General features: G+C 38.6%; 1 protein-coding gene and 1 long non-coding RNA gene across 2 annotated transcripts; one reads left to right on the top strand and one right to left on the bottom strand.

Moving 5' to 3' along the window:
* Positions 1-64: 64 nt before the first annotated feature.
* tlr2 (toll-like receptor 2) lies at positions 65-15,580 on the bottom strand. The gene is made up of 12 exons (XM_013264298.3): positions 15,483-15,580; positions 7,768-8,048; positions 6,746-6,902; positions 6,482-6,631; positions 5,726-5,932; positions 5,509-5,631; positions 5,234-5,384; positions 3,659-3,823; positions 3,371-3,550; positions 3,143-3,283; positions 2,558-3,066; positions 65-1,941 (listed from the first exon to the last, which is right to left on the bottom strand). The coding sequence occupies exons 2-12, from the start codon at positions 8,045-8,047 to the stop codon at positions 1,539-1,541; spliced, it is 2,466 nt and encodes an 821-aa protein (XP_013119752.1). The 5' UTR covers position 8,048; positions 15,483-15,580; the 3' UTR covers positions 65-1,538.
* A 4,199-nt stretch (positions 15,581-19,779) lies between these two features.
* Positions 19,780-26,794, top strand: LOC102077634 (uncharacterized). Its single transcript, XR_267226.3, has 5 exons — positions 19,780-19,991; positions 25,349-25,424; positions 25,539-25,580; positions 25,769-25,903; positions 26,468-26,794. It is a non-coding gene; the product is annotated as an uncharacterized LOC102077634 (long non-coding RNA).
* The last annotated feature ends 331 nt before the right edge of the window (positions 26,795-27,125 follow it).

The following is a 27,125-nucleotide window of genomic DNA, read 5'->3' as shown; positions in this document are numbered from 1 at the left end:
AAGGAACATGACGAATAAAAAGTCACTTGTACTTGTGTGTATTTTAAAAACAACTACAAGATAATGAAAATAGATGTATGTTTTTATAGGTTTCATTTTATTGTAATTTGTCTTTATTACAAATAATTTATTGTGATGTTTGGCAAAGCATCATGGTTAACACACCTACAGTTAAAAGCTTTACAGCTCCAAAAGCTTTAACTTTAAGTTTTTCTGGATGAAATATTTCAATATTACACATCTACAATCCAAGCATTTGATATAGTTTGAAATTTAAGCACTGAATGAACAAAAAACACCCTGCTTTTGACTCATTAGAATTTGTTGTTGATTAAAGTATTACAGAGGCACACGTTCATTCAGTGTTTAATGTTAACTTGACAGCATCATACTTTAATAGAAAATTTACTCAAGCATGCTTTAAGTTTTAAAATGAGGAAGAAAATGTGTTTTTCTACTTTTACTTTTATAGCATTCAATGATGAGAGCACAATGGTAAATTGGAGACTTCTCCAGGAGAGAAACAACAGCATTATACTGTTAACACGACTTTGGCTCATCCCAAGCACCTGCACAGCATGCTACCTCTAAGCTAGCAAGAACCCAGAGTGATGTTAAAGCTGAGTAAATGCTAACCCAAGCCAGGGACCATGCTAAAGTGAGGTGTCATTTGCAGTGAAGCCAGCTGCTGCTGAATTTTAACAGGCAAAAACCTCTGTTTCTACCTGTTAAAGTTTCTAAAATAGAATCACTGAGGTGATCACTTTGTGCTTGTTTTCATCTTTGATTTGTGCTGTTGACTTTGTGTTCATACCTAAATACTAAGAGAAAGCTTACATGTGTCATCAGGATAGGGATTTGTGTTGGTGTTTAGGGCTGTAGCCTCAGGTTTATATTGTGAATGGTGATAATATGAAAGTGTTTTTCAGATCATTTTGAATAGTAAAATTAAAGTAATGAGTAGTATAACGAACGTCTTTATCCTGGTTGTAATGAAGTAATGTACTGCATTACTTTAAAGAAGAGTGTTCTTTGCAATATGTGCAATAATTACCTTTTTTGAGTAATAATCCCAAAACTGATCACAACAAAGAGGGAAAATGCCTCCGACATGTACAAACATTTGAGCATACAGCATGTAATTAATTTGTATGATTTTAATGTCTTTGATATGCTGCTTAGAGATGGTGGTGACTCTCAAATTGGAGACAATGAGAATCGATAAGTGAAACAAGAATTGGGATAGCTAAATTGTTATCAATTCCCATCCCTAGTGACAATGATGTCCTAGTTGGTGGAGGAGGCCACCTCCTTGGACTGACAGAAACTGATATCAACCACAACCCCGTCCTTTTTGCTTTTCTCCAAAACACAGGAATAAATTTGGGTTGTGATTTTCAGTAATGAAAAATGAAAAAAATGGATATCAGTGAATTAAAATGCTACAGCTTTACTTTGACTTTATTTATCCCTCTCTTGTATCCCTTATTGTCCAACTCTTTTCCTTTTCTTCTCATTCTTTATCATATTCTGCCCTTTTAGTTATCGTTTCCTCTCAAAGCATTACGCAGACTCCTCCAGAACTCCTCCCTCTTCTCGTCCTCCTGTGGCCACTCTAGGTAGGTGGTGGAACTCATCAGTTTGCGCAGTTTGTAGAAGCGTTTGGGGACGTCATCCTTGGACAACGGCTCTAGTAGGATCAAAATGGCTGCCTCACCAGTGGCATGACCTTCAAAAAGCCAGAAGTGAGAGAAGTCAAGCTCATAGCGGCACCAGTCAGACTGCACAAAATTCTCGGAGAGGATGAAGACAGTCCTCCGACTGCGTTCGATAGCATTCATGATGTTGTCCACAATCCATTGTCCAGGAAGGAAATCCCGCTTGTGAAGGCAGAGAGTCAATGGCTGGTGGGATGCCGACCTAGTCCCAGAGCTGCTTTCGCTGTTGAAGTGAAGAAAAAAGCAGCTTTCAGTCTTTCTACTTTCTAATGTGATAAACAGCATCTAAGCCAGAGACTGCACAATCAAAATATTTAATACACTTTAAAAGTTTTGCAACCATTTCATGAGTTTAAATCTCTATGATTTAAAAAATGGTTAACGCAAGAATTTTAAAAACTGGATTAAACTTGCTTTAATAACACACTGTTTTGGACTCGGATCTTGATCAAAGATCTTCCATGTCAAGTGTTCTGCATCACCAAAAAATTTGATTATATTAAAAAATGGAGGCTTTTTAAAGAGGTTGAAATACCCAGTTTGGAAGTGCTTCAGTTTATTTATATTAAATTATGTTTGAAACTCAATTTTGTCTTCTTAACCCTCAGTAACAATAGCCAGCTACAAACAAAAGCTCTAGTTACCTACATCATTCAGCATTCACACAGAGAGCAGTTTCATTGTCAGATGTCAGAACTACCCTTTTAAAAATGCCAGATAGTTGTATTTGTTCAGAAAAACTACACTGAAACCTTTATTACTGATGAACACAGTAATGGCAGTGTGGACACGTTGGCTGAAATTATGTCAAATAATATCACAAAAATGGTTGAACTTACCTTGGCTCCTCTAGCTCAGGTACCAAAAAATTTTCCACCCAGCCAGCATCTCTTTCACTGTAGGAAACAAAGGCATCGAAGGATATCAGGGCTTCTGTGTCTGCCTTATCTCTGCGTTGCTGCCGTTGTCGAGAATTACGCTTGGTCTTGAGCCATGCCCAGATCATCTTGAGGTACCAAAAGGCATGGATGCGCCACAGCACCACAGATAGCAGAATGGCTACAAACAACGCCAAGCCACAGCTCACTGACACAAACAAAACCTGATGGCACATGACAACTGAGAGTCGGACTTGATCCACTGGCTGTCCCTGTAGATAGAAAGGGGAGTCGCAGATGTAGCTGTCCACTCCATCTGTCAGTTCTATACCGCCACCTCCTCGGAGTTCCAACTGGACAAAGCTGACAAAGTCACAGGAGCAGACAAACTTATTCTGACCAGCCTGGAGGTTCTCGAGTCGCTGGTATGACTGGAGGTCTGTTTTGCCAAACATGTTCAGGGTATTTGACTGTGGAAATAAAATGTGTGTCATAATGGAAACACTAAGAGGATCAGAAGCATAAACATATGATCTGACTTATTACTTGGATGGTCAGGGTTTGTAGATTGGGGAAGGATAGCCCAGAAGGCAACCTCAGAAACTTGTTGCCAGAGAGATACAGCTCCCTGAGTACAGGCAGAAGTAGAGTGAAATCTTTAAGGTTGTTGTTACTCAAATCCAGCACCTGTAAAGAATAAAGCGTAAGGTGAAATTAGAAAAGAAAAAATAGGTTGCCAGGTCAATCTGGATGATTAATACATGGTCTTCATACCTCCAGGGTTTTGGGTAGACAGGGGGTAATGGCTGTGAACTTAGCCCCGGAGATGTTTAGGAATCGCAGGGTGGAAGGCCAAGGACAGCTTGAGGGCATGAAGCTGTAACCGGTCCTACTAATGTCCAGGTGTGTCAGTTTAGAGAACTTTGTGACCAGTCGGCTCACGGTGGACAAAGACTGGACAGAAATGGGGAATGAAAGTTGGAAAGCACTTGTCATCATCAATCCTCAGAATTCTTGAATACTTGTAGGTAATGCAGATTTTATTAAAGTTTTATACTTCACCTTCAGAGCGTTTCCACTGAAGTTTAAAACTCGGATGTCCATCAAAGTTTGTGTTGTGCCGCAAAGTGTCTCCACCAGAGTCAGGTCTGTCAGAAGGTTGTCGGACAGGTCAAGGTACTGCAGGTTCTTCAGCAGATGGGACGTAAGACAAGGCATCACAAACACCTGAAGGAAAAAGCCAAAACTCATCAATAAGACTGCAGTGACTACAGTGGGAAGCTGTAAGGTGAGGGGAGGCACTAGTTCGATTAGTATTTTCCTCCAGTTTGCATTACAACTCCAGCATCCTTCCACAAGACAGACATGTTAGGTAAACCGTTGATTCTTATTTAGCCGCAGGTCTGATTGTGAAAACGAATAGTTATCTGTCTCTCTTTGTTAGTCTTGCAACAGACTGGATACCTGTCCGAGATGTACCCTGCTTCTCACCCTATGACAGCTGGGATAGGCTCCGGGCCCCTGCATGACCCTGGATTAGCCAAGTTAAAGAAAATGGGTGGACGGATGTAAATATTGCATTCACAGGAAAATGGGTCATGTTTGGCAGTCATTTCCATTTCCATGTACAATGCAGAAAACAGTGTATGAACAAAGTATATTGTAGCAACTATCAGTTAAAAAACATTAATGTAGAAACTTGAAAGAACATCCAACTACCCTGCAGGCCATTATAAACATGCTTGCAAATATCCTTAGTTTGATTTTATGTCTCCTGAAGAGGTTAACTCTGTAAGGAAAACTTAAAATGAAAAGGATGTGTTGATACAATCTTCTGTTAATATCACTAAATAATTCAACAAATCTCTGGCTTTGATATCAACTACATTAATGTCAGAGAAAAAAAAACAAGAGTTTTCTAGACCAAATGGCCATCTTCATCTATGGTATGTATAACCAATATGTACAAGTAAAACTTATAAGCTAAAACCTTTCTCTTGAATACATGCTGATCTGAAAATTATCCACATCTTCACACAAACTCCACACAAGCCAAACTCACAGATGACCTAAAGATACGTAACAAAATAAATAGACCATCTAGGTGTCTGTTTATGTTCCATTACATAGATTTGTTTTATTTCATCTGACTACAGTTTTGTTTTTTGTCAGCATAAAAAATCCATCTTCAACTGTAAAAAGTGAACTCAAGGCTTTCAAAATTATAGTTGATCACTGTATGGATATTCTGAAAAAATGGCTCTAGAGAGTAAACTAATCAATATTTTCCATAGAGTTGTTCACCAAAACGTTACACAAGCAGCATACATTACAGGGTTGGTCCCTTTAGAGACTGGCACAGAATACTATTTGCCAAATCTCACACCATCAGGGTTAGACTGATTAGCTAAATTATTAGGCAAACAAAATAATCTCCATACCACTGGTAGCACAACCTCTAAGGTAAATACTATACACAAAAAGCGAAGTATTGCACTTGTGTCACAATTAAAAATTACTATATTTTATTTGTAATTATACAACTAATACTATACACAATGTTAGATATTTTATTTAGAATTCTGATATTAGTGATATGCAGTAGATGATGCAGACCATATAGATCATGATTTTTACCTTGGCGTTTATGACAGACACCCTTCTTGGATACTCCAGCAGAAAACCCAGTTGTAGAAGTGAGGTAAATTTGTAGACATCCAGAATCACAACGTTACGGATGTGGAACTCATCTATGCTTTTGTGATCAGTTTTGCTAGCTTTCTCCCACCTAACCCCAACCAAAAAAGACAAGTTCATTGTTTTCAATTTCCTGTATAATACACCAACATTTCTTTTGAATCACAGTTGCTAACTGGGACATATGCCAAAAAGATAATGCGCTTTTTTCCTACCAGCCTTCGCCCGTTAGTGTGACATCTTCTATGGTAAGTTTGGTCAGTGGAACTCCATCTAATACCACCAGCAAGTCAACAATAGCCTCATCAGACACAGAAACATTATGTAGGGTCAAATACCTGAAGAGTTACAACACAGAGGAAGAATAGGTTGGTTTGTTTGCCAGTTTGTTACAATATTAGTTTTACCCAAGTAGAAGTGAAATGTCCATACCTGATCCTCCTTTTGGCTGCCTTACTAAAGGGCTGAACAGACTGAACTCCGATCAAATGGATGTCTTTCAGAATGATGGGTGTCTCAGGATATGACACATCATCAATCATAGCCCCAGCCAAGGTCACATTTGTTAGAAATGGACCATGGAGACTCAAAGTGACATGACCTAGCGGCCAAATGTGTGCTAATGTACCAGCGTCATAGCTGCAGAAGCAAGATACAGAAGCTAAAAGTTGAAGATATGTGAAAAGGAAGACAGTATACACAATAATAAAAGCACCAGATATTGATTTGTATATTTTGTAAAAGCACATAGAGAAGTGTTGTATTGTTAGCCGAAATAAGGATAAAAAAATCCATAAAAATAGACCATAACCAACAAACTGTTTTTAAAAAAGTAATTTTTTTTAAATAACTGAAATTATATATAAAAGAGTTATGCCTTAAATAGGAGTCTTTAAAGATGTCTCTTAGTTATTCTTCATTAATTTGACACACATTTCTGAAGTTGCGACGGAAACGGTCCAATTTTGCAATAGCAAAGAAAATTCATAAAGTGTGTTGATTCATTAACTTACTGAGTAACTTACTTCTAGCCATCTATAGCCGCCAATAAATAATGTTTTCATAGCCTCACTACAGTTAACCATAAATATAAAAGACTCAAGGCAGTTAGAATATAGGATACTAATTTGAAGCTACCACCACTAGTAAAGACAGTAACTTAACATCACAACCAAAACCTGTGCGAACCTGGTCAGGTTGTTTGCATGAACAGTTAACTCCTCCAGCTGGGTGACTCCAGACAGATCTCCTCTCCTGAGCTCATTCAGAGAAGGACCTCCAAGGGCCAGCTTCCTTAGTCTGACGAGGGCCCCAAATACTGGAGGAGAACCGAGGTAACTAGATGAGAGCAGAGGAAAAGAAAATAATCATAATGTAATAATAATAATAACTTATGGGTTTCTTTTGTTTTTTTTTTGTCTTGTCACAATTTTGGTACCTTTAGCTTCTTACCTGTATGGGTTGTTGAGTAGGTTGAGCTGCTGCAGAGCTTCTAGCTTGCTGAACCATTTGTAGTTGAGCATAGTCAGCTGGTTGTAAGAGAGATCCAGCTGTTCCAGGCTCCACAGAGAGTCAAAAGCTGATGGATGGATCTCAGCTAAGCCATTACCTGGAGGATAGTAACATCTATCTTAAAACAAATTGTAAACACATTTTATTGATGAAAATTAACCACTGAATTGAAATCCCACAGCTCTGACAAGTCTTTTGGTAGCAACTGGAAAACAAACAAGTAAAAAATTACTGTAGCAGATAAAGTTTTTGTAATGACTGGAAACCTGGCATTATTGGGAGCCCTTGTTCATGGCACATGTTGTTTTAAAGTAAATATTTAAATAGATGACAAGACTTTGATTGTGAAAAACTTGCAAAAGACACCAAACCCTCATACTTGAAGATAAATCCATAGTTCACATTTTATGCATGACCACCTTTTTCCCCTCAGAGTCCTCAAGTAAGAGTGTGATGATGCCATGCACTTAACCTGAAATCACCTTTTTAATGTTTTAAAATAAATTTCACGACAAGGTTTCATGGCCACAGTGTCCCTCAACGTGCACAATTTACAAATCCAAATGCATGTAGTTTGGTAAACTTTCACCTAGTCGGACTATCACTACAACATGACTTCTGGCTTCAACTTACATCCCTTAAGAGTAAAACGTGCATCCACAAATCCCCATAATTAAAAAAAAATCTCTTGATTTTTCTCAAACTTTAACTTGCAGCAATACCTGCACAATACAGAGTGAGTAGACAAAACCAGTATTTTGTCCTGTGAGCTATGCTGATGATCCTGCTAGTTTCAGAAAAAGCAGATAAAAAGGCTGAAATAGTCTCACTTTTCAAAATAAAATGCAATCAAACAAAACTTTTCTATAGTTAGCTGTTGGTATTCTTCTCACTTTTTTTTTTTTTATCACCACAGCTTGCCCCTCCACCAACACCCACTCAACCAATACTTTATGTGTTACCGTGGAGATCGAGAACCTTCAGTTGCGTGTGGCCCGTCAGGTCATCATTGGTCACAGCTGTTATTTTGTTAAAGGAAAGATCAAGACTCAAGGCACTGCCCGTTACACTGGGAACACTGGTGAATCCATTGTGGGAGCAGTTACAGAAGAGCTGCTGGTTGCAGTGATCGCAGGATGGCTTCTTGTTGTCTGTGTTCAACCTCTGGCCCCAGCTCTCGGAGAGGAAGAGGAGGACAAGGATGAAGAGGAGACTGGAGGAGCAGCTGGTTGGACGTCTCATCCTGCATGAAATCAGTGAAGGACATGAAGCTGTGTTTGAGAGGATTTATAAATCAAGGAGAAAGTGAGTCATACTTCTCAGAATGCAGAGGACCCGCACACAGAAGTGAAAGAACAACAGGGAAGAAGCACAATTTCAAAGAGGAAGCCTAAAAAGTTTCATTCACAACACAATTCTGCAAAAGTGAAAGGCCTTATCAGAAAACAGAGATGTCTTCAGCTTGTCACACACCCTATCCCAGGGGTCGGCAACCTGCGACTCCGGAGCCGCATGCGGCTCTTTAGTCCTTATACTGCGGCTCCGCGTGGTTTGAGAAAATAAATTAGAAGTATTTAGCTGAAGTGTATTTTATTTATGTTAGTTCTTTTTTTTTTAACTTGTACTTCTAAATTGGAAGATTATTGTGATAGGCCCTAAACAAATATAAAAATAAAATTCTATTCTATTATTTTTTTCATCCCTCAAAATAAGCGTCACACTCGCGGAAGCCGGTGTACCCGCAGAAACGAAGCATTTATCGAGACTTTCAACCCCAGATAGGCCAATTACGGATCTTCGGATCCACATTATGTCAGCAGCTGTTCTCCACCGTGAACTATGTTAAAAACAAACACCGCTCACACCTCACAGATGACAGCTTACAGTCCTGCGTAAAGATGAAAGTGACTTTGTACAGCCCCAATTTGCGGACTCTGTGCGCAGAGGTTCGGGAGCAGAAGTCTCATTGTAAACATATCACGGCAGACCCAACGATGTTTGCATGAACATGCTTTTGAGCATCTCTTTATTGAGCACTTTTCACACACGGTTGCTGTACGCATACAGCCGGCTGTAGCTTTTCAGCTCACAGCCCGACACATACCAACACAACAGCACAGATAGCGCAGACGTTAAGGCGGCGAGGCGTGATTGCGGGTGCCGCTCAGGTGCGTCCGCCTCCCATGCAGCGGCGCTGCAAACCACGCCCCGCCGCGCGCATTAACCTGGTAACATACATATTTAGGCAGAATTTTGCAAATATCTATTTTTCATCTTTTAGCAGCATAGAGCTTTTTTTTCCAATTATTTTTTAAAAGTCAGGTCAAGGCTCCAAAAGCCCAAAGGCGATATAAGGGTGGCGGCTCACGACAGTTTTTGTTTGCTACATGGATCATTTTAGTTCAGCTGGGTGTCTTTGCTTTTTTATATTTCTTTAAGAGTTCAAAATGTGTTAATTACATAAATAAAATGTAATTTTCTCTGTAGCACTTCATGGATTTTATAAGCAACACACTTTAGTTGTTCACACAAAGGTAAAAAACAATATATACAGTGTTATCTTCATTTTAGATGTCAAAAAGTATTTGCGGCTCCCAGTGTTTTCTTTTGTGTGGAAACTGGGTCCAAATGGCTCTTTGGGTGTTAAAGGTTGCAGACCCCTGTACTACACCAAATGGTTTCATCTGTTAAAGCATAAGCACATGACGTTTTCAGTCATGTTGCAAATAACAGCCTCCATTCTTATGGCTCCAGGGTATTTGTTAGATTTGTATTGTGATTGTCATTTATGCTTAGAAATATTTACTCATATATGCTTAGAAGTATATAATCATTTGTAGGTTGAAAGAATGTCTCATCCTAGGAGGTCTGTAACAACTCTGTGTAGCATGAAGAGGGGAGTGCGTTCACTCCTCTTCAGAGTGTTCTGGCATTGATCACACACCTCCTAGGAGAGGCCGTATCTTCTCCTGCTGATATATAGTATAGCAAACACACGTATATCTGTTTGAGTCTAAGAGCCTTTTGTTCAGATGTACCGCTAGACTCCTGGCACCAGCTTTGGGGAGTCTTCCTGGGGTTACATCTTGACCCCATACACACATAGATACACACACACACACTCAGGGTATTCTTTGTTCACATGCATACCTATATAAGATGTCATATGTTAATGACCCTATGCATATTCATGTAACCACAATAAAAGAGCAGTGTTACGGGAGAGCGGACGAGAGCAACTGGGGTCAAGCGAAGGAACGGCGCCTGTCCAGTTCTCTCCCGTGCACGTGAAACATAAAGAATGTTGCCTACTTCGTGTCTTGCTTGCTGTGTAATTACATTGCCTTCAACGTTCCAGCGGATAGGTTCAAGTTACAAACCTATCATTAACTGGTCCTTCGAGCCGGATCCCTGGAGTCGGCATTCACGAGGAGAGAACCCTGACGTGTCATCGGGCCGGTGGATTAGCTGTCCGTTTTCTCTCCTCGATGAATGACGATCGGCGGGATCCGAGGCTGATATTACACGCTAAGCAACACCGAGTAAGTTTAGAGTACATCTCTATAACTGTACGTCTTCGCCGGCTGTGTGGGGCGTTGTTCGTGGCCGCTTAGTGGGGCTAAAATTCGCCGTCTTAGTGGGGCGATGTACAAAACCGCTCAGTGAAGTTGTTGTACAGAAGCATTAAGTCGCAGAGGTGCGCAGTTCGAACTTTTTTTTTTGGTTCTCCGCCGCTTTGTGGGGCGTTGAGAAGTTCCGCGGAGTCCAGACTGTGCTGGACAACAGGCCTATTTTGTGTTGTTGTTGTTGTGTGAGTGAGTGCGGAGTAGAACGCGTGGTCTGTGACGCTGACTGTTGTTGTTATCATGGGTTCCTAAGCAACCAGGAATGCGTCCGAGCGTGAAAGACGTTTATGCTGGACTTCGCTCCTGGGAGCGCAAGTTATTTAAAGAGGAAAAAAAAAAAGTGACGGCTCCTTGGCTGCGCGGGTTCACGCAAGCATGGTCGCGCGGGTTTCACGCGGACCTGAGCCGTGCGGTTAATCGCATGCTTATAAATGGAAGAGATGAAGTTTTCAGGAAAACAGCAGCCTTGAAGAGCGTGTGGAGAAGGCCAGCCCACATCAGCAGGAGTTAAACTATGCTCTGGTGAATGGCTTCCCCCACCCCTTGCTGACACAAAATGTTTTAGATGATTCTTTAGATTGCCCTGATCGACAACAGCCTGTGCTCCAGACCATTACTTTAACCAGTTGTTAACAGTAATCTGCATTAAGCTTAAGGTTGCTCAAATACAGTACAATGACATATGAGATGAAGTAAAATAGGCAAATATTTACACTAATGAAGTGTAAATACATGATACATGATACTTGTCCTGTTGACGCTGAATGCTTTACTCTTATGATACAGTTGTTTATAGGTGTGAAGTTTATTTTCACTTCCAGATCTTGTTTTCCAGGCCATGATGGTGTGTATGATGGCTCCAGGCGGAGCCAGATGTTAAGCAAACTTAATATACAAGACACACTAACATCTTTTATTGCAGGGTTACAGAGCTACTCCAGAGGAGGTGAAGCCCTGAGGGTGCCTGGGACATAATCTAGCTAACCTTTTTCTTTCAGACAGGAATCTGGTTTTGATGAATTGACTCATGGGAGTGTCCATGCGTCAAGAGGAGGGGTCCAGAATTAACATTAAACAATGTTTTCTATGATTTTTGCAGTACTTTGTGTGATTAACAGTTCATTTACGGGTATTAAACCTATGCAAGTGGTGCATCCATGTTCAGATGAGGCTTTGATGGTCCATAAATGAAGCTCACTGAACTAAAGAATGTGGTTTGATGATGCTTTACATGCTTTCCAAGTAGAAGTTTTTCCTCCTAGCAAGGAAATACAGGTGCAGCAGTTAAAGTATTGCTGAAAGGAATCTCCTGAGAAATCTTCAGAGGCCCAGTGAGAAGCGAGAGCCCATTCCAGGCAGAGCTGACAGTCCAGGCAGTGGTTGAGGTCAAAGGTCGAGCTGTTTGGGGCCCATCATGAGATCAGACTTTGGAGCTACAGCAAGGACCACGAAGCTGCGTTGGAATGAGAGCTGTGCCAAGGGGGCTTTCCAGAGGCCAACAGAGGAGATTGTGGATGACAGACGGGCACCTGAAGGATGAGGGGAGCGTGCCAAGCTCCATCGACAGCGCAGGGGGAGTCCAAGGATGACATCATGATTCTGTGAGAAGCACAGGAACCAGAAACTATGGTGGTGATGACAGCAGTTTCCTATGAACATCACCTAATGCTGTGTCACTATACTGTGCATACGATGGCACACTGAAGACTGCTGGGATCATAAACAGCAGTAAGATAACTGGATCCAGCACCCTTTCCACAGAGGGGTTTTCCTGCAGAGGATGGACAATGGAGGAGTTATAAATATCCCCCACAGGACAGAGGCCTGAAGTGAGGTGATGGGGGTTGGTAGAGGCCATAAAACTAGAGTGCTGAAGAGGTCTGCAGCTTTCAAGATAGCTGAGACCCATGTTAACAAACAACAAAACCAACTGGTATGTTTGACTGTTTATTCTACATACATTTGGACTCTGGTCCTATGAACAGTGATGGAAACAACTGGAAGAGACATTTATGACGCCCTGCAGAACTTAAACCACTCTGCAGAGAGACGTGCAATTTACATGTCTTGTGGAGGAGCACCACCAAGCTGGAGTGATCTTGAAAATGTTAATTTCTCTTTTGACAATTAATAATTCATTTGTTTGCTCAGTTTACCATTGAAGAGATCAATGAGAACTTGGATAACTGCTAATACATTTGTCAAACTGTATACGTTTACTTATGCTGAGTATAAAAATGGCTGCATTGACACTGTCAGACATGACGGGATCATAACTGGGGACTTTTCTAGCATAATTGCCAAAAGGGGGGAAATGTTAGATTTGTATTGTGATTGTCATTTATGCTTAGAAATATTTACTCATATATGCTTAGAAGTATATAATCATTTGTAGATTGAAAGAATGTCTCATCCTAGGAGGTCTGTAACAACTCTGTGTAGCATGAAGAGGGGAGTGCGTTCACTCCTCTTCAGAGTGTTCTGGCATAGATCACACACCTCCTAGGAGAGGCCGTATCTTCTCCTGCTGATATATAGTATAGCAAACACACGTATATCTGTTTGAGTCTAAGAGCCTTTTGTTCAGATGTACCGCTAGACTCCTGGCACCAGCTTTGGGGAGTCTTCCTGGGGTTACATCTTGACCCCATACACACATAGATACACACACACACACTCAGGGTATTCTTTGTTCACATGCATACCTATATAAGATGTCATATGTTAATGAACCTATGCATATTCATGTAACCACAATAAAAGAGCAGTGTTACGGGAGAGCGGACGAGAGCAACTGGGGTCAAGCGAAGGAACGGCGCCTGTCCAGTTCTCTCCCGTGCACGTGAAACATAAAGAATGTTGCCTACTTCGTGTCTTGCTTGCTGTGTAATTACATTGCCTTCAACGTTCCAGCGGATAGGTTCAAGTTACAAACCTATCAGTATTGATCTTCTTTGAACAAAGCCAGTGCATTGAAATCAGAGCAGGAAGCAACAAATATCATCTCAAAGCATTGACTTGTCAGCATTTGATATTTATACATTTACAGAGCAGTTCATCCCATGGGAAAAAGAAATGAAAGAACCTTTGCACCTTTCACTCCAGATATAGCAAATACTTGTCTAATATTTGTGCATTTTTCATGCATTAATCACAACTTGATTCATACGGAATTTTCCATATGGAAATTTTCCAAATGTTAAAATAGAAATATGTAGTATGTAAACTGATGTAAAGTCAGGTCCGAAATGCCAAATACACCACTGCAAATTTTCAACCAGGCTGCATATCCCATTAGGATCAGTTTTTTGTTGTACAAATTAATACACACACACACACACACACACACACACACACACACACACACACACACACAGGGATCAACACCTTCACCAAGCCTAAAAGCTAGCTTAAACATAAAGGTGAGGTTCTAAAGAAAGGCCTGTCAATCTGTTTAAGGAATATGATTTGTATCAAGATTTTGCATCCACAGATGAGCACAGATATGAAGCTGTGGACAGGAAACCGGGCCTAAATGTGATCTGAACAGATGTACATAAATATGGCAAAAATCTGTTTCACATCCTGCAGTGAAGGTCATGTTTCATTACAGCAAAACAAATATCATAGCCGGGGATTTTTTGCAGGAATTCAAAGTTTCTTTGAATTCTGTCCCGGGGCCGACATTATTTACTATTTATGTTAATAGCTTGTGACATAATTTTAATGCATTTGTCCATTTTTATGCAGATGATACAATTATTTATTGTGCTCAAACCATCAACATGGTTTTTAAAGAATTACAGCTGGCTTTTGATTCTATACAGTCACAGATGTGTCAGCTCAGACTGAAGGGGAAACATAAAACAGTTTTATGCTCATGTCAGCATTGTTAATATGGAAATCTAGTCTAGTTTATTGATGTTTTCTTGTCATTGTGAAGTCATATAATTTTGTATTTAAAGATAATATTTTAAAGAACCCCAAAAAGATCTCTTTAAAACAGTTTAAAACAGCTTAAAGTTGGAAAATGACTTTTTCTCATTTGCGTGACCCTGAGCTTTCACCTATGACCCTGAAGTATTATATCCTAAATCAGTGTGTTTTATTATGTTTACCTAGAAACAGAATTAGCTCAAACCGTTGGCTCCTTTGATATGTAAAAATTTGGGATTTTAGGATTTATTTATGAAGTGTATGATTTTAAGAAACTTTATAGCGTCATTGTGATGTCATAAGGGATCGTATTGAAAAAATAAAAAGGTGTGTTGTACAGCTCTCCCCATGCCCCTGCACATGATATATTTATCAATATCATTTCTTGAAAATGTTTTTTCCAAGTTTAACTTTGACTTTGGGTGCTAAAAATGAAAGTTATGGTCAAATGCTTAGCCAACCCAGGGACTCATGTCCCCTAAGACTAAACATATGCTTATGAAGTTTGAAGACGTTTGAAGACGATCCGTTATCATACCCACAAAAGTGTTGTGGGTATGACAACGTTTATACTGATTTTCACATTTGGTGTGACCCGTGACCCGATTTTCACCAAAGTTCAGTTAGCTTGAGCTATTGTTGGTATCTACCATCAGACAAAATTTGTAAGCGATATCCGTGACTCAGAGACTTTTGCATAGGATTAAATATTGACAATGAAGTCCTAAGTAATTTCTAATTTTTTAAGTCCTTATTTTCTTCCATCCCGGCGATAGAAATACACTTTCTGAACCTTAACTTTTACATTAAATGCAGCTACTCTGCAGTATGTCACTATAAAACTATTTTTAATATTTATCTTTTGGTGGAAAGTGGTGGATGAGACAATGAGCAATCCTTAGTTTGGAGTGCAAACAGCTTTTACTGAGCCTTTCACAGCACTCATTTCAAGTGCTTCCCCTTTTTATTAATCTGTGACAGAGTGAATCAGTTTATGGTGTCATCACTGCTGCTGCAGAATGAAAAATAATAACTGAAGCAACCTTGTGACAATCAGCAAAACTTTACCACATGAAGTTTTTTTCATGGTTTGTCTTAGGATGTAAAAGTCTTACCTTATATTTTTGCAGAGCTGACGGCTGAAACTTGTTAAAGACAACAGGATGAGCTAAAGGGTGTTTTATGACTTCATAAAGAGGAAGTACAAATCTCAGGGGTGACAGCTGGAACCAAGTGTGAAAAGAGGTAGTGAGCGTGACGTGAACTTTGGGAGGAAACCTTGTGAGTGCAAAAGTTTAAAAATATATTTCAAATGTACCATTTACCTGTTATCAGACTTTCTAAACTAAAATTTGAAAATCATAGTACACTAAGTTGTATCAAGAGAAAAACAAACTGTTTGTTAAATTTTGTTAAATTTAATTAAATATGCTATTCATTATCATGAAAAAGAAAATTAAAAAAAACTGTCTGGAAAAGTACCAGTATTATTAAATTATTATCATGTACATGGTTTCAGTTCCAGAACATGCTGCAACCGCTGTGTGCACAGTACCATGACCACAATGATTTCCTGTTTCCTTTTGGCATAGACTTTTGGCCCACAATAACATATTAACTACTACCATACCAAGATATATATATATACACACACATATATATATATATATATATATATGTATATATATGCGTATATATATATATATACACACACATGCATATATATATATATACATATACACATATACATATATATATATGTATATATATGTGTGTATATATATATATATATATATATATATATATATATATATACACATATATATATGTGTGTGTGTGTGTGTGTGTGTGTGTGTGTATTCTGTGTCATACCTGTAAGGAATTACACATAGCTATCTGTTTCAAAATTTTTATTAATTCTGCAGCAGGTGTTCACAGTGTTGTGAGATAGAGTTCAGAAGCTTCTCTGTAGTCTGAAGGGGCGAACACTTACTGACCTTTCCAGAGGGCAGCAGAGTGAAAACGTGATGGAGAGGAAGTCTTTAATCCAACAGACAGAGGTCAGAGTCCAGACCCAGTGGACTGCTTGCTAACTAGCTTGCCTGAGCTAATGGTAGTGAAGACAGAGCTGAAGTCAGTAGACAGTATTTTCACATAAGTGTTAGGGTTTTCCAGGTGTGTGTGGGCAATGTGGAGCATGAGTGAATTGGTATCCTCAGTGCATCTGTTGGTTTTATGAGCAAACGGACACTGGTCCAGGTCAACAGGGGTGGGGGATCATCAGTCTCTCAAAACATTGGAGAGACTGATGATGACAGTACACAGGGTCATTCACCATTCATTTATATCTTTTTTATTTTTCTCTTATGCCTTGGGAGTTGATGCATTTATTACTTCTTAGCTGAACTACTTTAAAAGCCTTCAGTTAACCCAAACTGCTGCAGCAAGAATACTAACAGGGACTAATATATATTTAGTCCCCGTTAGTCTCCTATATTGGCTTTTCTTCACTGGCTTCCTGCTAAATCCAGAGATGAATTTATACTCCTTCTCCTCTTGAATAATCAGGTACTATAAGGTCATCCTTAATAACCTTAAAGTACCATATCACCCTATCAGAGCACTTCGCTCTCAGACTGCAGGCTTACTTGTTCCTAGATTATTTAAAAGTAGAATGGGAGGCAGAGCCTTCAGCTTTCATGGCAGCTTTCAACCAGCTCCCAGTTTGAGACGGACACCCTCTCTACTTTTAAGATTAAGTTTAAAACTTTCTATTTTGTTGGCATGATTTCCACAACATTTTTTTGTGAAATGCCCCATGTTGTTTTTGCAAAATTACTGCAAACAACCTGTTTTCTTTAAACCAGAGTGATGTAAATGTTCGCTTAACACATTTAAATGGAAAATCATAAGATAATAAAAAGGCACAGACATAGTAAAGAATTCCAGTACAGTAACTCCAATTACTGGAGGTGAGGCCTAGCTACAGTTGCGCATGTCAGCGTATGTGTCAATCACAATGCCATGAAACAACTATGTGGCAGGGAGGATTAAGATTAGGACTTAGATTAAGACTCATGAGTCAAGAAATGAACTCAAAGCAGGTTTAATGCTTGAGTATTTCATAATACAAAACTAAGAATCCAGGGAAACAGAGCAATAGAGGACAGAAATGAGGGAGACTGCAACAAAGGACAAGTGGAGACTAAAACAATAAATACACACCAGGTAATGAGGGTAGAGGAAACAGGTGGGAAATGCAGTGGGAACACATCAGATATAACAAGACAAGGAAAGTTAAACTCGATACAAAGCACACAAGACAAGACGCTATTAGAATAAAACAGGAAACATGACATTGAGACTAAAACTAAAAAAGAAATAAGAATTTGACGCAGAATCAAAATTGGAGGGACCATGACACACGCCCCTAAATTTTCCTAAAAAATCCAAATTGTGTCTACACCCACATGGTAGTTTGCAATACAGGTATCTTACCACATGATGGGACTGTAGTCTGGTTTGCCTCACACTTCACAGTTTCTCTAATGCTAAATCTCGTGGTTGTAGTTGCAGTGTTTTCAAGTCAGTGGACATATTTTATACAGACAATAAATAAGTGCAACAAGCTGCTAGTGACTAAATCATATGCAAGGGCGTTTTCAGTGCGGGACCATGTAGGCTACCTGCTTGCCTAATTACCAATTTCCAGTTTCACTTAAAGCCTAAAGCCTACAGCTTTGTCGGATAGCAGTTGCCAGGGTGGAAAATTAAGACGGAAGATTTTCATTCTTGAGTTTTGATCTATTTTGGAAAACAAACAAACAAACAAAAAAAACAAACCCACTGACAGCTAAGGATTAATAGTTTTTGATATCAATGTTCAAACTTTGCCTCAGATTTCAGTGTGCAAAAACATGGCCTGAAAGGGGGTCAGTTATTTCAAATAAATGTATCTTGAAAAGTGTTTGTAAATAATGTGAATATTTCATTATATATGTTGGTTATATACGTATATATGTACGTATATATGTTCAAACTTTGCACCACAAATATTTGAGCAAAATCGGAGATGGTTGACCAGGAAATATGTTACAAATTGGCTGATTTGAGGTAGAATGACCCTTAAGTTAATGACAGCCTTTCCTGGGCATCCAGCTCTTCAACATTGACAATTTATATATTTCATATTATTATTAAGCCATTGGATGCTGTTATGTTTTGGATTTTTTTTTTTTTTTCATTTTTTGCATAGTCAAAGTCTTCAACAATAGATTTATATTTTTCAACTGAAATTATCTCACAACTTAGGTGATCCAAGTGATTGTAGCACATGCAAATCTTTTAACAGGGCAGTTCTTGCTAAGAAAACTGGTGCATACAAAAACCAAGAAGACCATGACAGACCCTGCAGCCATCTTTTTAAACTAAAGTTCAGACATAATTTCACAAGAGTTATAGTTTCATGGCTGTTTTTATTTGATCTGTTTTGACATAAGAACATATATGTTTGTGAATCCCTAACCCTAATTAAACTTTGTTTAGTGCTTCATATTAGCATCAAGCTGTTAAAACCATGGTAATACTGCTACAACACATTTAATGGGACCAACCCATGTACAATCCTGTAAATGTGATTTTAGACAAGTTATAAATGTGGGGGTCGAGAATTACATTTAATAAATGTACCAATTAACCTCTTCATTAAATATCAGGATCTTAAATCGTTAGACTCCACTGAGACCTCTTCTTCCATCTGATTTTCAGATCAAAATCCAAAAGTACCTCTTGTAGGAAGAAGAATAGTGCAAATTTCTACTTATATTTGTAAACTTCAAACCATCAACTATTTTGAAATTTCTGCTCACAAAATGACAGATGATAGAAAAAACAAACAAACAAAATGCTTTGGTATCAACAATAAAGAATTTTTGGTCAACCAGCAAACATTTGGCCAAAAATTTTTGGATCAGCTGTGGCTTAGGTGGTAGAGCAGGTCATCTGCCCACTGGAACATTACGTATCCATAGGCAAGATACTGAAGCCAAAGTTGCCCCTGATACATACATCAGAGCATGTGTGAATGCTAGATTCCACTTAGACATAGATAAAAGTGCTGCATGAATGTGTGCGCTTTTGGGACAAGACCTGTAGTAGAAAACCGGCAACACCACCAACTCAACAACCACAACCAGATCCCACTTCTCAGTATTGTTTTAATCTCAGGTAGCAGACAATTAATTGTTTCTAATGTGTGTAACCACTGTTCCTTACAGTGGGGAACATTATTAAACTCTCCAATTTTATTGTAGTTTCAGTTCTCTCTTGTTTTTTAAGATAGACTCAGAATATAACCAAGATCCAGTTCCTTAAAATGGAGGAAATAATTACAGCCTCTAATTTTATGGTAGATTCATTTCTCTCTCTTATTTTAAGATAGAGGCAGAATATCAAAAATGCTGTGGTCAGATGAAGACAAAATTGCAGGTTGAACTCATGCCAAACAGCTCAAAGGTTTGGAGGGAGCGTAATGTGGACTATGACCCAAAGAAGACCATCCCCACAGTCACACAGAGATGGAAGCAGCTTAACAGCACAAAAATGACTCAAAACATACTGGCAAGGTAAGCAGTGGCTAAAAAATAAACCACATTAAGGTCTTAGAGAGGAATAGCTAGTCTTTAGACTTGCTAGAACATCTGTTGAGGGAGCTGAAGCTTGGAGTTTCCAAGCGGCAGCCAAGAAACCTAAAAGATTTAGAGAGTTTCTGTAAAGAGGAATAGGCCAAAATGTCTCACGACATGTGCGCAAACCTGGTGATCAGCTACAAAAAATGCTTATTATGGTGGAGTTTGGGTCAATTCAGGAAAAGGCATCACATTTTATGGTAAAATACTGTAATAATTATTATGGTATTTTTTTTATGCTATCAAAATGTGAAACGGGTCAAATTTCATTCAACCCGTATGTAAAAGTTGACTGTGACAGGTTGTGGTTTGTTGAGGGAACAGTGCTGGGGAAGGCCGGCTGGTAGAGTTGATTTTCATCATGCTAACCACGGCTTCCCTATTTCCAGCAGCAGCTGGTGTGGCAGTGTCTGAGGAGAGCTGAACATGAGCTGGCCTGAGTCAGAGCTATAGATTCTAAAGAGCCTTCGGCTCCAAACACTGTAACTATAGTTCCCTAAAAAGAATCTAGAGGTCTGTGTGTGTTACATGCCAGGGTTCGTGTAACATTGACATAAAATGCATGAAAATAGCCAAGGAAAGCATGTCAGTCTTTTACTTGCAAATAACCTCCCTATCATAGTATTGTCAATTAGCCAACAGCTGTGGTTGTATTCTTAAGAAATATCTTTCAAAAATGAAGTTCAAACATTATGTCACAAGAGTTGTGGCTTCATGTCTAACATATCATCTTTAACAGTTTTAACCACAGGAAATAAATGTTTGTAAAAACACTTCCAGAGTGTGAAAGGTGAAAAGTTTTGTTTTTATTTGTTGTACATTTAGGAAAATGAGTGCATTTATTCCAAAACAAATGACCCAAGGCAAATAGATAAGTGTTCATGAGAAGCTGGGTAAGGAGCCAGTGACTCTTGTCCTCCAAAATGGAAAATGGCTAACAACATTTGTCCCAGCTTTAAACGCCATATTTATTCTTACCAGCAGTAGCAAATGCTGGCTCTTCTAAGGGAGCCGAGCAAAAAGAGCCAAATCTTTGAAAAGAACCAAAACCTCTCAGATGGACATTAAAGTACCGTACTTAAGGGAGGCACCTGGCTACCCAAAGTACTTAGTTGAGCAATATTTGAAAGTATGATATGGCTGATTATGTCATATAAAACTAGAAAAATTGATTTCTTGTTGTTGGTTCTTTTTCAACATAAATGCAAAAGCGTCCTAAAAGTAGCTGCGATGCTTAAATGCATGATAACTGAGGCTAAAGCCACATGTCAGATATAGAAAGTCACCAAGTCATTCTTAATGAGGAAGTGGAAGTGAAGGCTTACCACTTCCCTGTGTCCCTGTGTTCTGCCAAGACTTCTGGCTTCAACCAGCACACAGTTCACAAAGCACTGGATCTGGTATGCCAGATTAGGAGTGCATGTGGCAAGATTTTGGTCTTACTTTATTGCTGTTTTGTGCATTTCCACAAACATTATTTGATTATATGTCAGTCTTGCCTCTAACCAAGTATGTTTTCAATACAGTTTTCTCAATAAGGATGCACCTGTATGTAAAGTCTAGGTTAAGCCTAAAGGCATAAAAGAACTGCCTACTTTATGTAACCACTCTTCTTACGTGTTGTGGTTCCTGTTTGACCTGTTTTGTCACTATGGGGGGACTTCCTCGTCATCTAGAAGGCACAATACAGATAATATGACGATGTCCACACAATGCACCTATTGTTTTATTGAAATAAAAAGGTTGTGTTTCTGTGTTGATGACAGATGTGAACTGTGCGTTATAACAAAATCTACACTTGATCAGCACATTATTAACGAGACAGAAAAAAAATCCTAGTGATTTTATTGTGGTAGGTAAATTTAATTTAAATATAAATATTTAAATGTAATACATCTTTTGCCAGGTTAGTAAACAGAAGTTGTTACTGTTATGTACTCTTTTCCTGTAAAATTAATATCAGGAAACAGAATTATTCAATTTTTGCACAGTTTTTTCCATCTGATCTACATATTGAAAGCTGTTGCCAGGACCTGGGGCTGGTTTCACCAACCATTTCACCAACCAGTCACCCAATTTTTTTTTCTTGTCTGTCCATTGGACATTGTTTCAGAAATCTCATTGTTTGTTTAGATACAACTTTGCAAATCTAAGGCATGACGCTATATTCTTTGTAGAGAGGGAGTGTTCTCCTGCCAACTCTGCCAAACAATCCATTCTTGTTCAGTGTTTTTGCCAACTGAGGCCTGTAGTGTCTAAGATGTAGCTCTCAGGGTATTTGTTTTGTTCTCTTTTACAGTGTCTCTGATCTTTGCAGGGTCTCATATTGGATGAATGTTTTGGGATGTCCACGCCGTTTCTTTCTCAGTTTAGAATTCTGTACTTTAGGTTGTTTGAAAATAGCTTTATAACTCTTACCTGATTGATAAGCGGCAACAGCTGCTACATTGCTCATGTCTTTAACCCCGGGGGGCTCAACACCAGGGGTCTCAAACTTAAATGAGCCACGGGCCGCTGCTGGCACCGCCATCTCATTGGAGGGCCACTTTAGTCTTCAAGTGGTACAGAAAAAAAACAAAAGAAAACAGAAAACACCCACTAATATTTCCTAAAAATCTGTTTTGTTTGGTTTTTTTTATTTCAAATATTGTATAACAAGACAAAACTACAAATGTTAACGCTATTTTTTTTCGCACTCTTAACTAACTGAAGCCTTTCATTGAACTGCCAAATAAACAAATTGGTCCTCTCTTTCTGGCCAGACACCTGGCAGCACTTCTGATATAATTTTGTTTGTATTTAACGAAATCAAAATGCAGACATAAGTGTACACGTTAGTTTTTGACTGCTAGTGAAAATTGTTTAGTGGCTTTTGCTCATTTTCTAAGGACCAGATGTGTTTTTTGTTTGCTTTTTTTAAAAAACTGTGTATAGCAACAAAAAGCCTTAGAAAATTTTGTCTTTTTAGATGTAAATTTGTAAATATGTCCTTCCTTTTTCCAAACAAACATTTCCTTTGTGAATATGTTTTAGTTGCTGAAACCTGTTGAGTTAAAATATCAGGTGAATTATTTTTGCTTTTGGGTAATTGCTTTGGGTAAGCTGTGGGATGAAATGAGATCTGGACCTTGTTGTGAAAGAAATCATAGTATCCGGGCCTATTGGGATTTTAATTAATTCCCCTTGTTTTACATGGTACAGCCTGTAAGCCAAATACACAGGGTCAAGATCTTGAAAAGATTTTCTTATGATTTCTGCTGTAATAGTTCTTAAAGTATTTCTAATAAGGCGTGTTGGGGCAAACAGTCTGAGTCACTGAGATAACTAGGATAAATCGTTTTAGGAATAAGGACTACCACAATATTTTTCTATATAAAAGATATAAACCTAAGGTACTGAAACCCAGGACTGAGTTGTTGTGAAGAGATTTTCCAAATACTTTCAGTCAATGTCAAAGTGTTGACATTAAGGTGTCTGATACAATGATGTCGCTCTCAGATGAAAACTCATATTGTAGTAATTTAGGGACATTATTTCTCTCATGGCATCTAAAGCAGCGGTCCCCAACCTTTTATGTCCGACAATATTTTCATGGATCAGCCTTTAAGGTGTCGCAGATAAATACAACAAAATAAAACCAGTATGGGTACCAAAAAACAAAAGATTTATTCATAAAACAACGGAAATGTCCCAGGGAAACCGAATTAACGATAGAAAATGATGCCCCCACCGAAAACCATAAATTTCACACCCAGGCCTCAACTCTCACGGCCCGGTACTAAACGACTCATGGACCAGTACCAGTCCGTGGCCCGGGGGTTGGAGACCGCTGATCTAAAGGAAAAAAAAAATATGTAATGGTACTGGGTCTGGAAGCCAGTTTTTGTGTTTTTCTGGGTTTTGTATATTCTTTGATTTCGTGTTTTTCATGTTCTTCTAGTTCTAGCTCCCTAAGTTTTTTTTTTGTATTTTTAGCGATTTCCTGTTCCCAGTTCTTTGTTGCTGTGCCTCCTCCTGTGTTCCATATATCACATCTAGTCAACTTTTCATGTCTGCTCTTCTCTGGTTCCAGCGTCTAGTCCGTGTTTCTGTCTTTGTCTCATGTTTCCTGTTTTATGTTGATAGTTCCTCGTCTTGTATATAGTGTGTTCAGTTTTGCTTCCTCCCAGTCCCGTGTGTATATTTGTGTTTCCCTCCTGATTCCCATCCCTTCGTTATCCTTTGTGTATTTAGTCCTTTGTCTTCTTTTACCTGTTGTCCTTGCGTCTGCGTTTCTTCCGAAACAGAATCTAGATCCTAGCTCTACTAGTAATTATCGGCCTATTTCAAAACTGCCATTTATAAGTAAATTACTGGAAAAAATTGTAGAAAATCAGTTCAGGTCCTTACTATGCAGATTACAGATTTTTGACCCTTTTCAGTCTGGCTTTCAAAAGCAGCACTCCACCGAGACCGCTCTCTTAAGGGTCTATAACGATTTGTTAATGGCTTCTGATGCAGGAAATTGTTCTGTGATCATTTTGCTTGACCTTAGCGCAGCCTTTGATACCATTGACCACAAAATCCTACTCAACAGGCTAAAGGTTTTGGCTGGTATTTCTGGATCCCCCCTAGACTGGTTTTTCTCCTACTTATCAGATAGGACCTTTTCTGTTAGGACCAACAGGTTTACCTCTAACATTGCCACCCTGACCTGTGGAGTTCCACAGGGTTCAGTTTTGGGTCCATTATGATTTATTATGATCTTTTTACATGCTTCCTTTAGCTAGCATTATTCAATCTATTAGTGACATTTCTTATCATTTCGATGCCAATGACATTCAGCTGCATATGTCCTTTAAGCCTCATCAGCTGGATAGGCTGTCCACCCTAGTCCAGAGCAATAATACTAGATACAATATATTTTATCTCACTGAACTAAGGCTTAATCAGATGTTCTGTGGTTGTACTCTGTGGAAACAGTCAATATGTAAAATTTAGTCATGATGAGGATGGTTATTTGGTGTTAGTTGAGAAAGACAGATGTGCCATGGAGGTCTGGGTGGCATGAGTCATGTGAGCTATGTCTTGTTGTTTCAGTGTTAGTTCCTTATTTTGCAAATATGTAAATGGTTCAAACATTTAAAAGCGCTGATCTTAGAGCTGTTCATCACCTTCTCACTGGAAGGCTGAAATTAAGGGTCGTGCTGAAAAGAAACAAGAGAGGACAAAAGGTTGGCCGCAAACTTTGCTGTCATTTTTCTATCCTTTCTTTAACAGACTGCCAATCACTTTAGGGCTATTGTATTTCACAGATGCTGAACATCACCATGAAGCTGTTGACTGCATCTGCACTTCTTTGTGCAATGATGACTCTGACCACTGCTGCTGGTCAGTATTGCAGTATATTGTACTAAATGTATACACATGTGCCATCATTCATATAAATAAACTGCATAATAAACACATTGTAATGTGATGCTTTAATTTGTCCTTCTCTTCCAGATGAAGATCACAGCAGTGAGGAAGAGGGATCAGTTTCACCAGGTCGGTTGACATTTTCCAGATTTCTGTCATGTTAAACAGAAGAACAGCACTTCAATGTCCTGTCTATATGCAGCAAGTGAATTATTTTGTTTTGTTGGGTTTTTTAAAAAAAGTTTCAAGGATCTTGGTTAAATCCTAAATATTTTGTTTACTTTGGATTTTCTGCTGTCTTTTGATCTCCACTACAGAGATACTGTCAGTCCAAGAATGCAAACCTGGCATCTGTACGCAACCTTGGAAAGTACTGGGCGATTCAGAGGGTCATATACCGTGCTGCCCGTTAACACGTACCGACATGGATTGGAGGCTCTGATGCTCAACAGGTATACTGCCCATCATCATTATACAAGGTCTGACAGTTAAACTCTAGTCATAGAGAATTGGGCTTTCAGAAATATTGTCTCTATATAAAGATGCATAGATTTAGCATGTAGCTTGTTTTTAATGTGTTATTGTCCAATTTGAACTGTTTTCTAGGAGCGTTATTGGTTTTGGATCGATGGAACTCGTTTTAGATATGCATACTGGTGTCGCAGAGAGCCTAACAATGTTAGGCACATAGAACACTGCCTACACATGAATTGGACAGGTTAATCCTCAAATAAAGTAATGTTTGGTGTGAAAACTAGTAAGAATGACAGGAAAGTAATACAGGTATAATATATATACATTTTTTTAAATGACAGCCATTGTATTATTATTTTTTATCATATAAAATAAAAAATATTACATTATTTCAAATTATTTTAATATATATTAACTGAGTGTTGTGAAAATACAATCAATGCTATTATACAAAGCAAATTGTTTAACAAAATGTTTAGTATAGATTAGTACGTGTCTACATGATCTTGGTTTCAATCACTTTTCATTTTTGCTGCTTACAGGATGCAGGTGTATGAATGACAAACCCTGTAACTACCGATACCCATTTGTCTGCATCAGGAAAAGAAGATAATTCCTTGTCTGACATGAAGCCATAGTTCACCAAACAAAGAAGCAAATAATCTCAATTACCCCAGAAGAATCTGTTTTATATCTTTACTTCTTTTCTTTTGCTGTAATGCTACATAAGGAATGAATCAGCAAGCGACGTAACCTGGAGCTGGATTGTCTCTTTTAATAGCATCAAACTGAACGTGTAATGGAAAGAATGCTTTTAGGAAAACGTTGTCCCTGCATGAACTCTTCTTTCTCACCTTCATCATTAAACTTTTAAGTATTGAATCAAATTTGTCTGTGAGTCGTTGTGAGTCACATGTTACATCAGTTTTACGTAGTTGCCAGATTTAAACTAGGTTTGTTTCTTTAGTTTTTTTTAAATGGGAAGAAATTTCAAATATATTTATGCGCATGTTTCATTAAGTGAAATTACAGCATTCACCTTGTTTTTCGAGATTCAGACGATTTCCTTTGCAGCTTACCCACACAATCAAACTCACATAACCTATAGTTTTCAAACACTAATCACAAACATTGTGATTTTGTGATCACAGATCCCCTAAATCATGTAAAACAGAAAGTACACCTTATTTCAATTGTAAG

Source organism: Oreochromis niloticus, linkage group LG3, assembly GCF_001858045.2.
Source record: "Oreochromis niloticus isolate F11D_XX linkage group LG3, O_niloticus_UMD_NMBU, whole genome shotgun sequence".
Taxonomy (NCBI): domain Eukaryota; kingdom Metazoa; phylum Chordata; class Actinopteri; order Cichliformes; family Cichlidae; genus Oreochromis; species Oreochromis niloticus.
The sequence above is the reverse complement of the archived record's forward strand: the minus strand, read 5'-3'. Positions and strand labels throughout refer to the sequence as shown.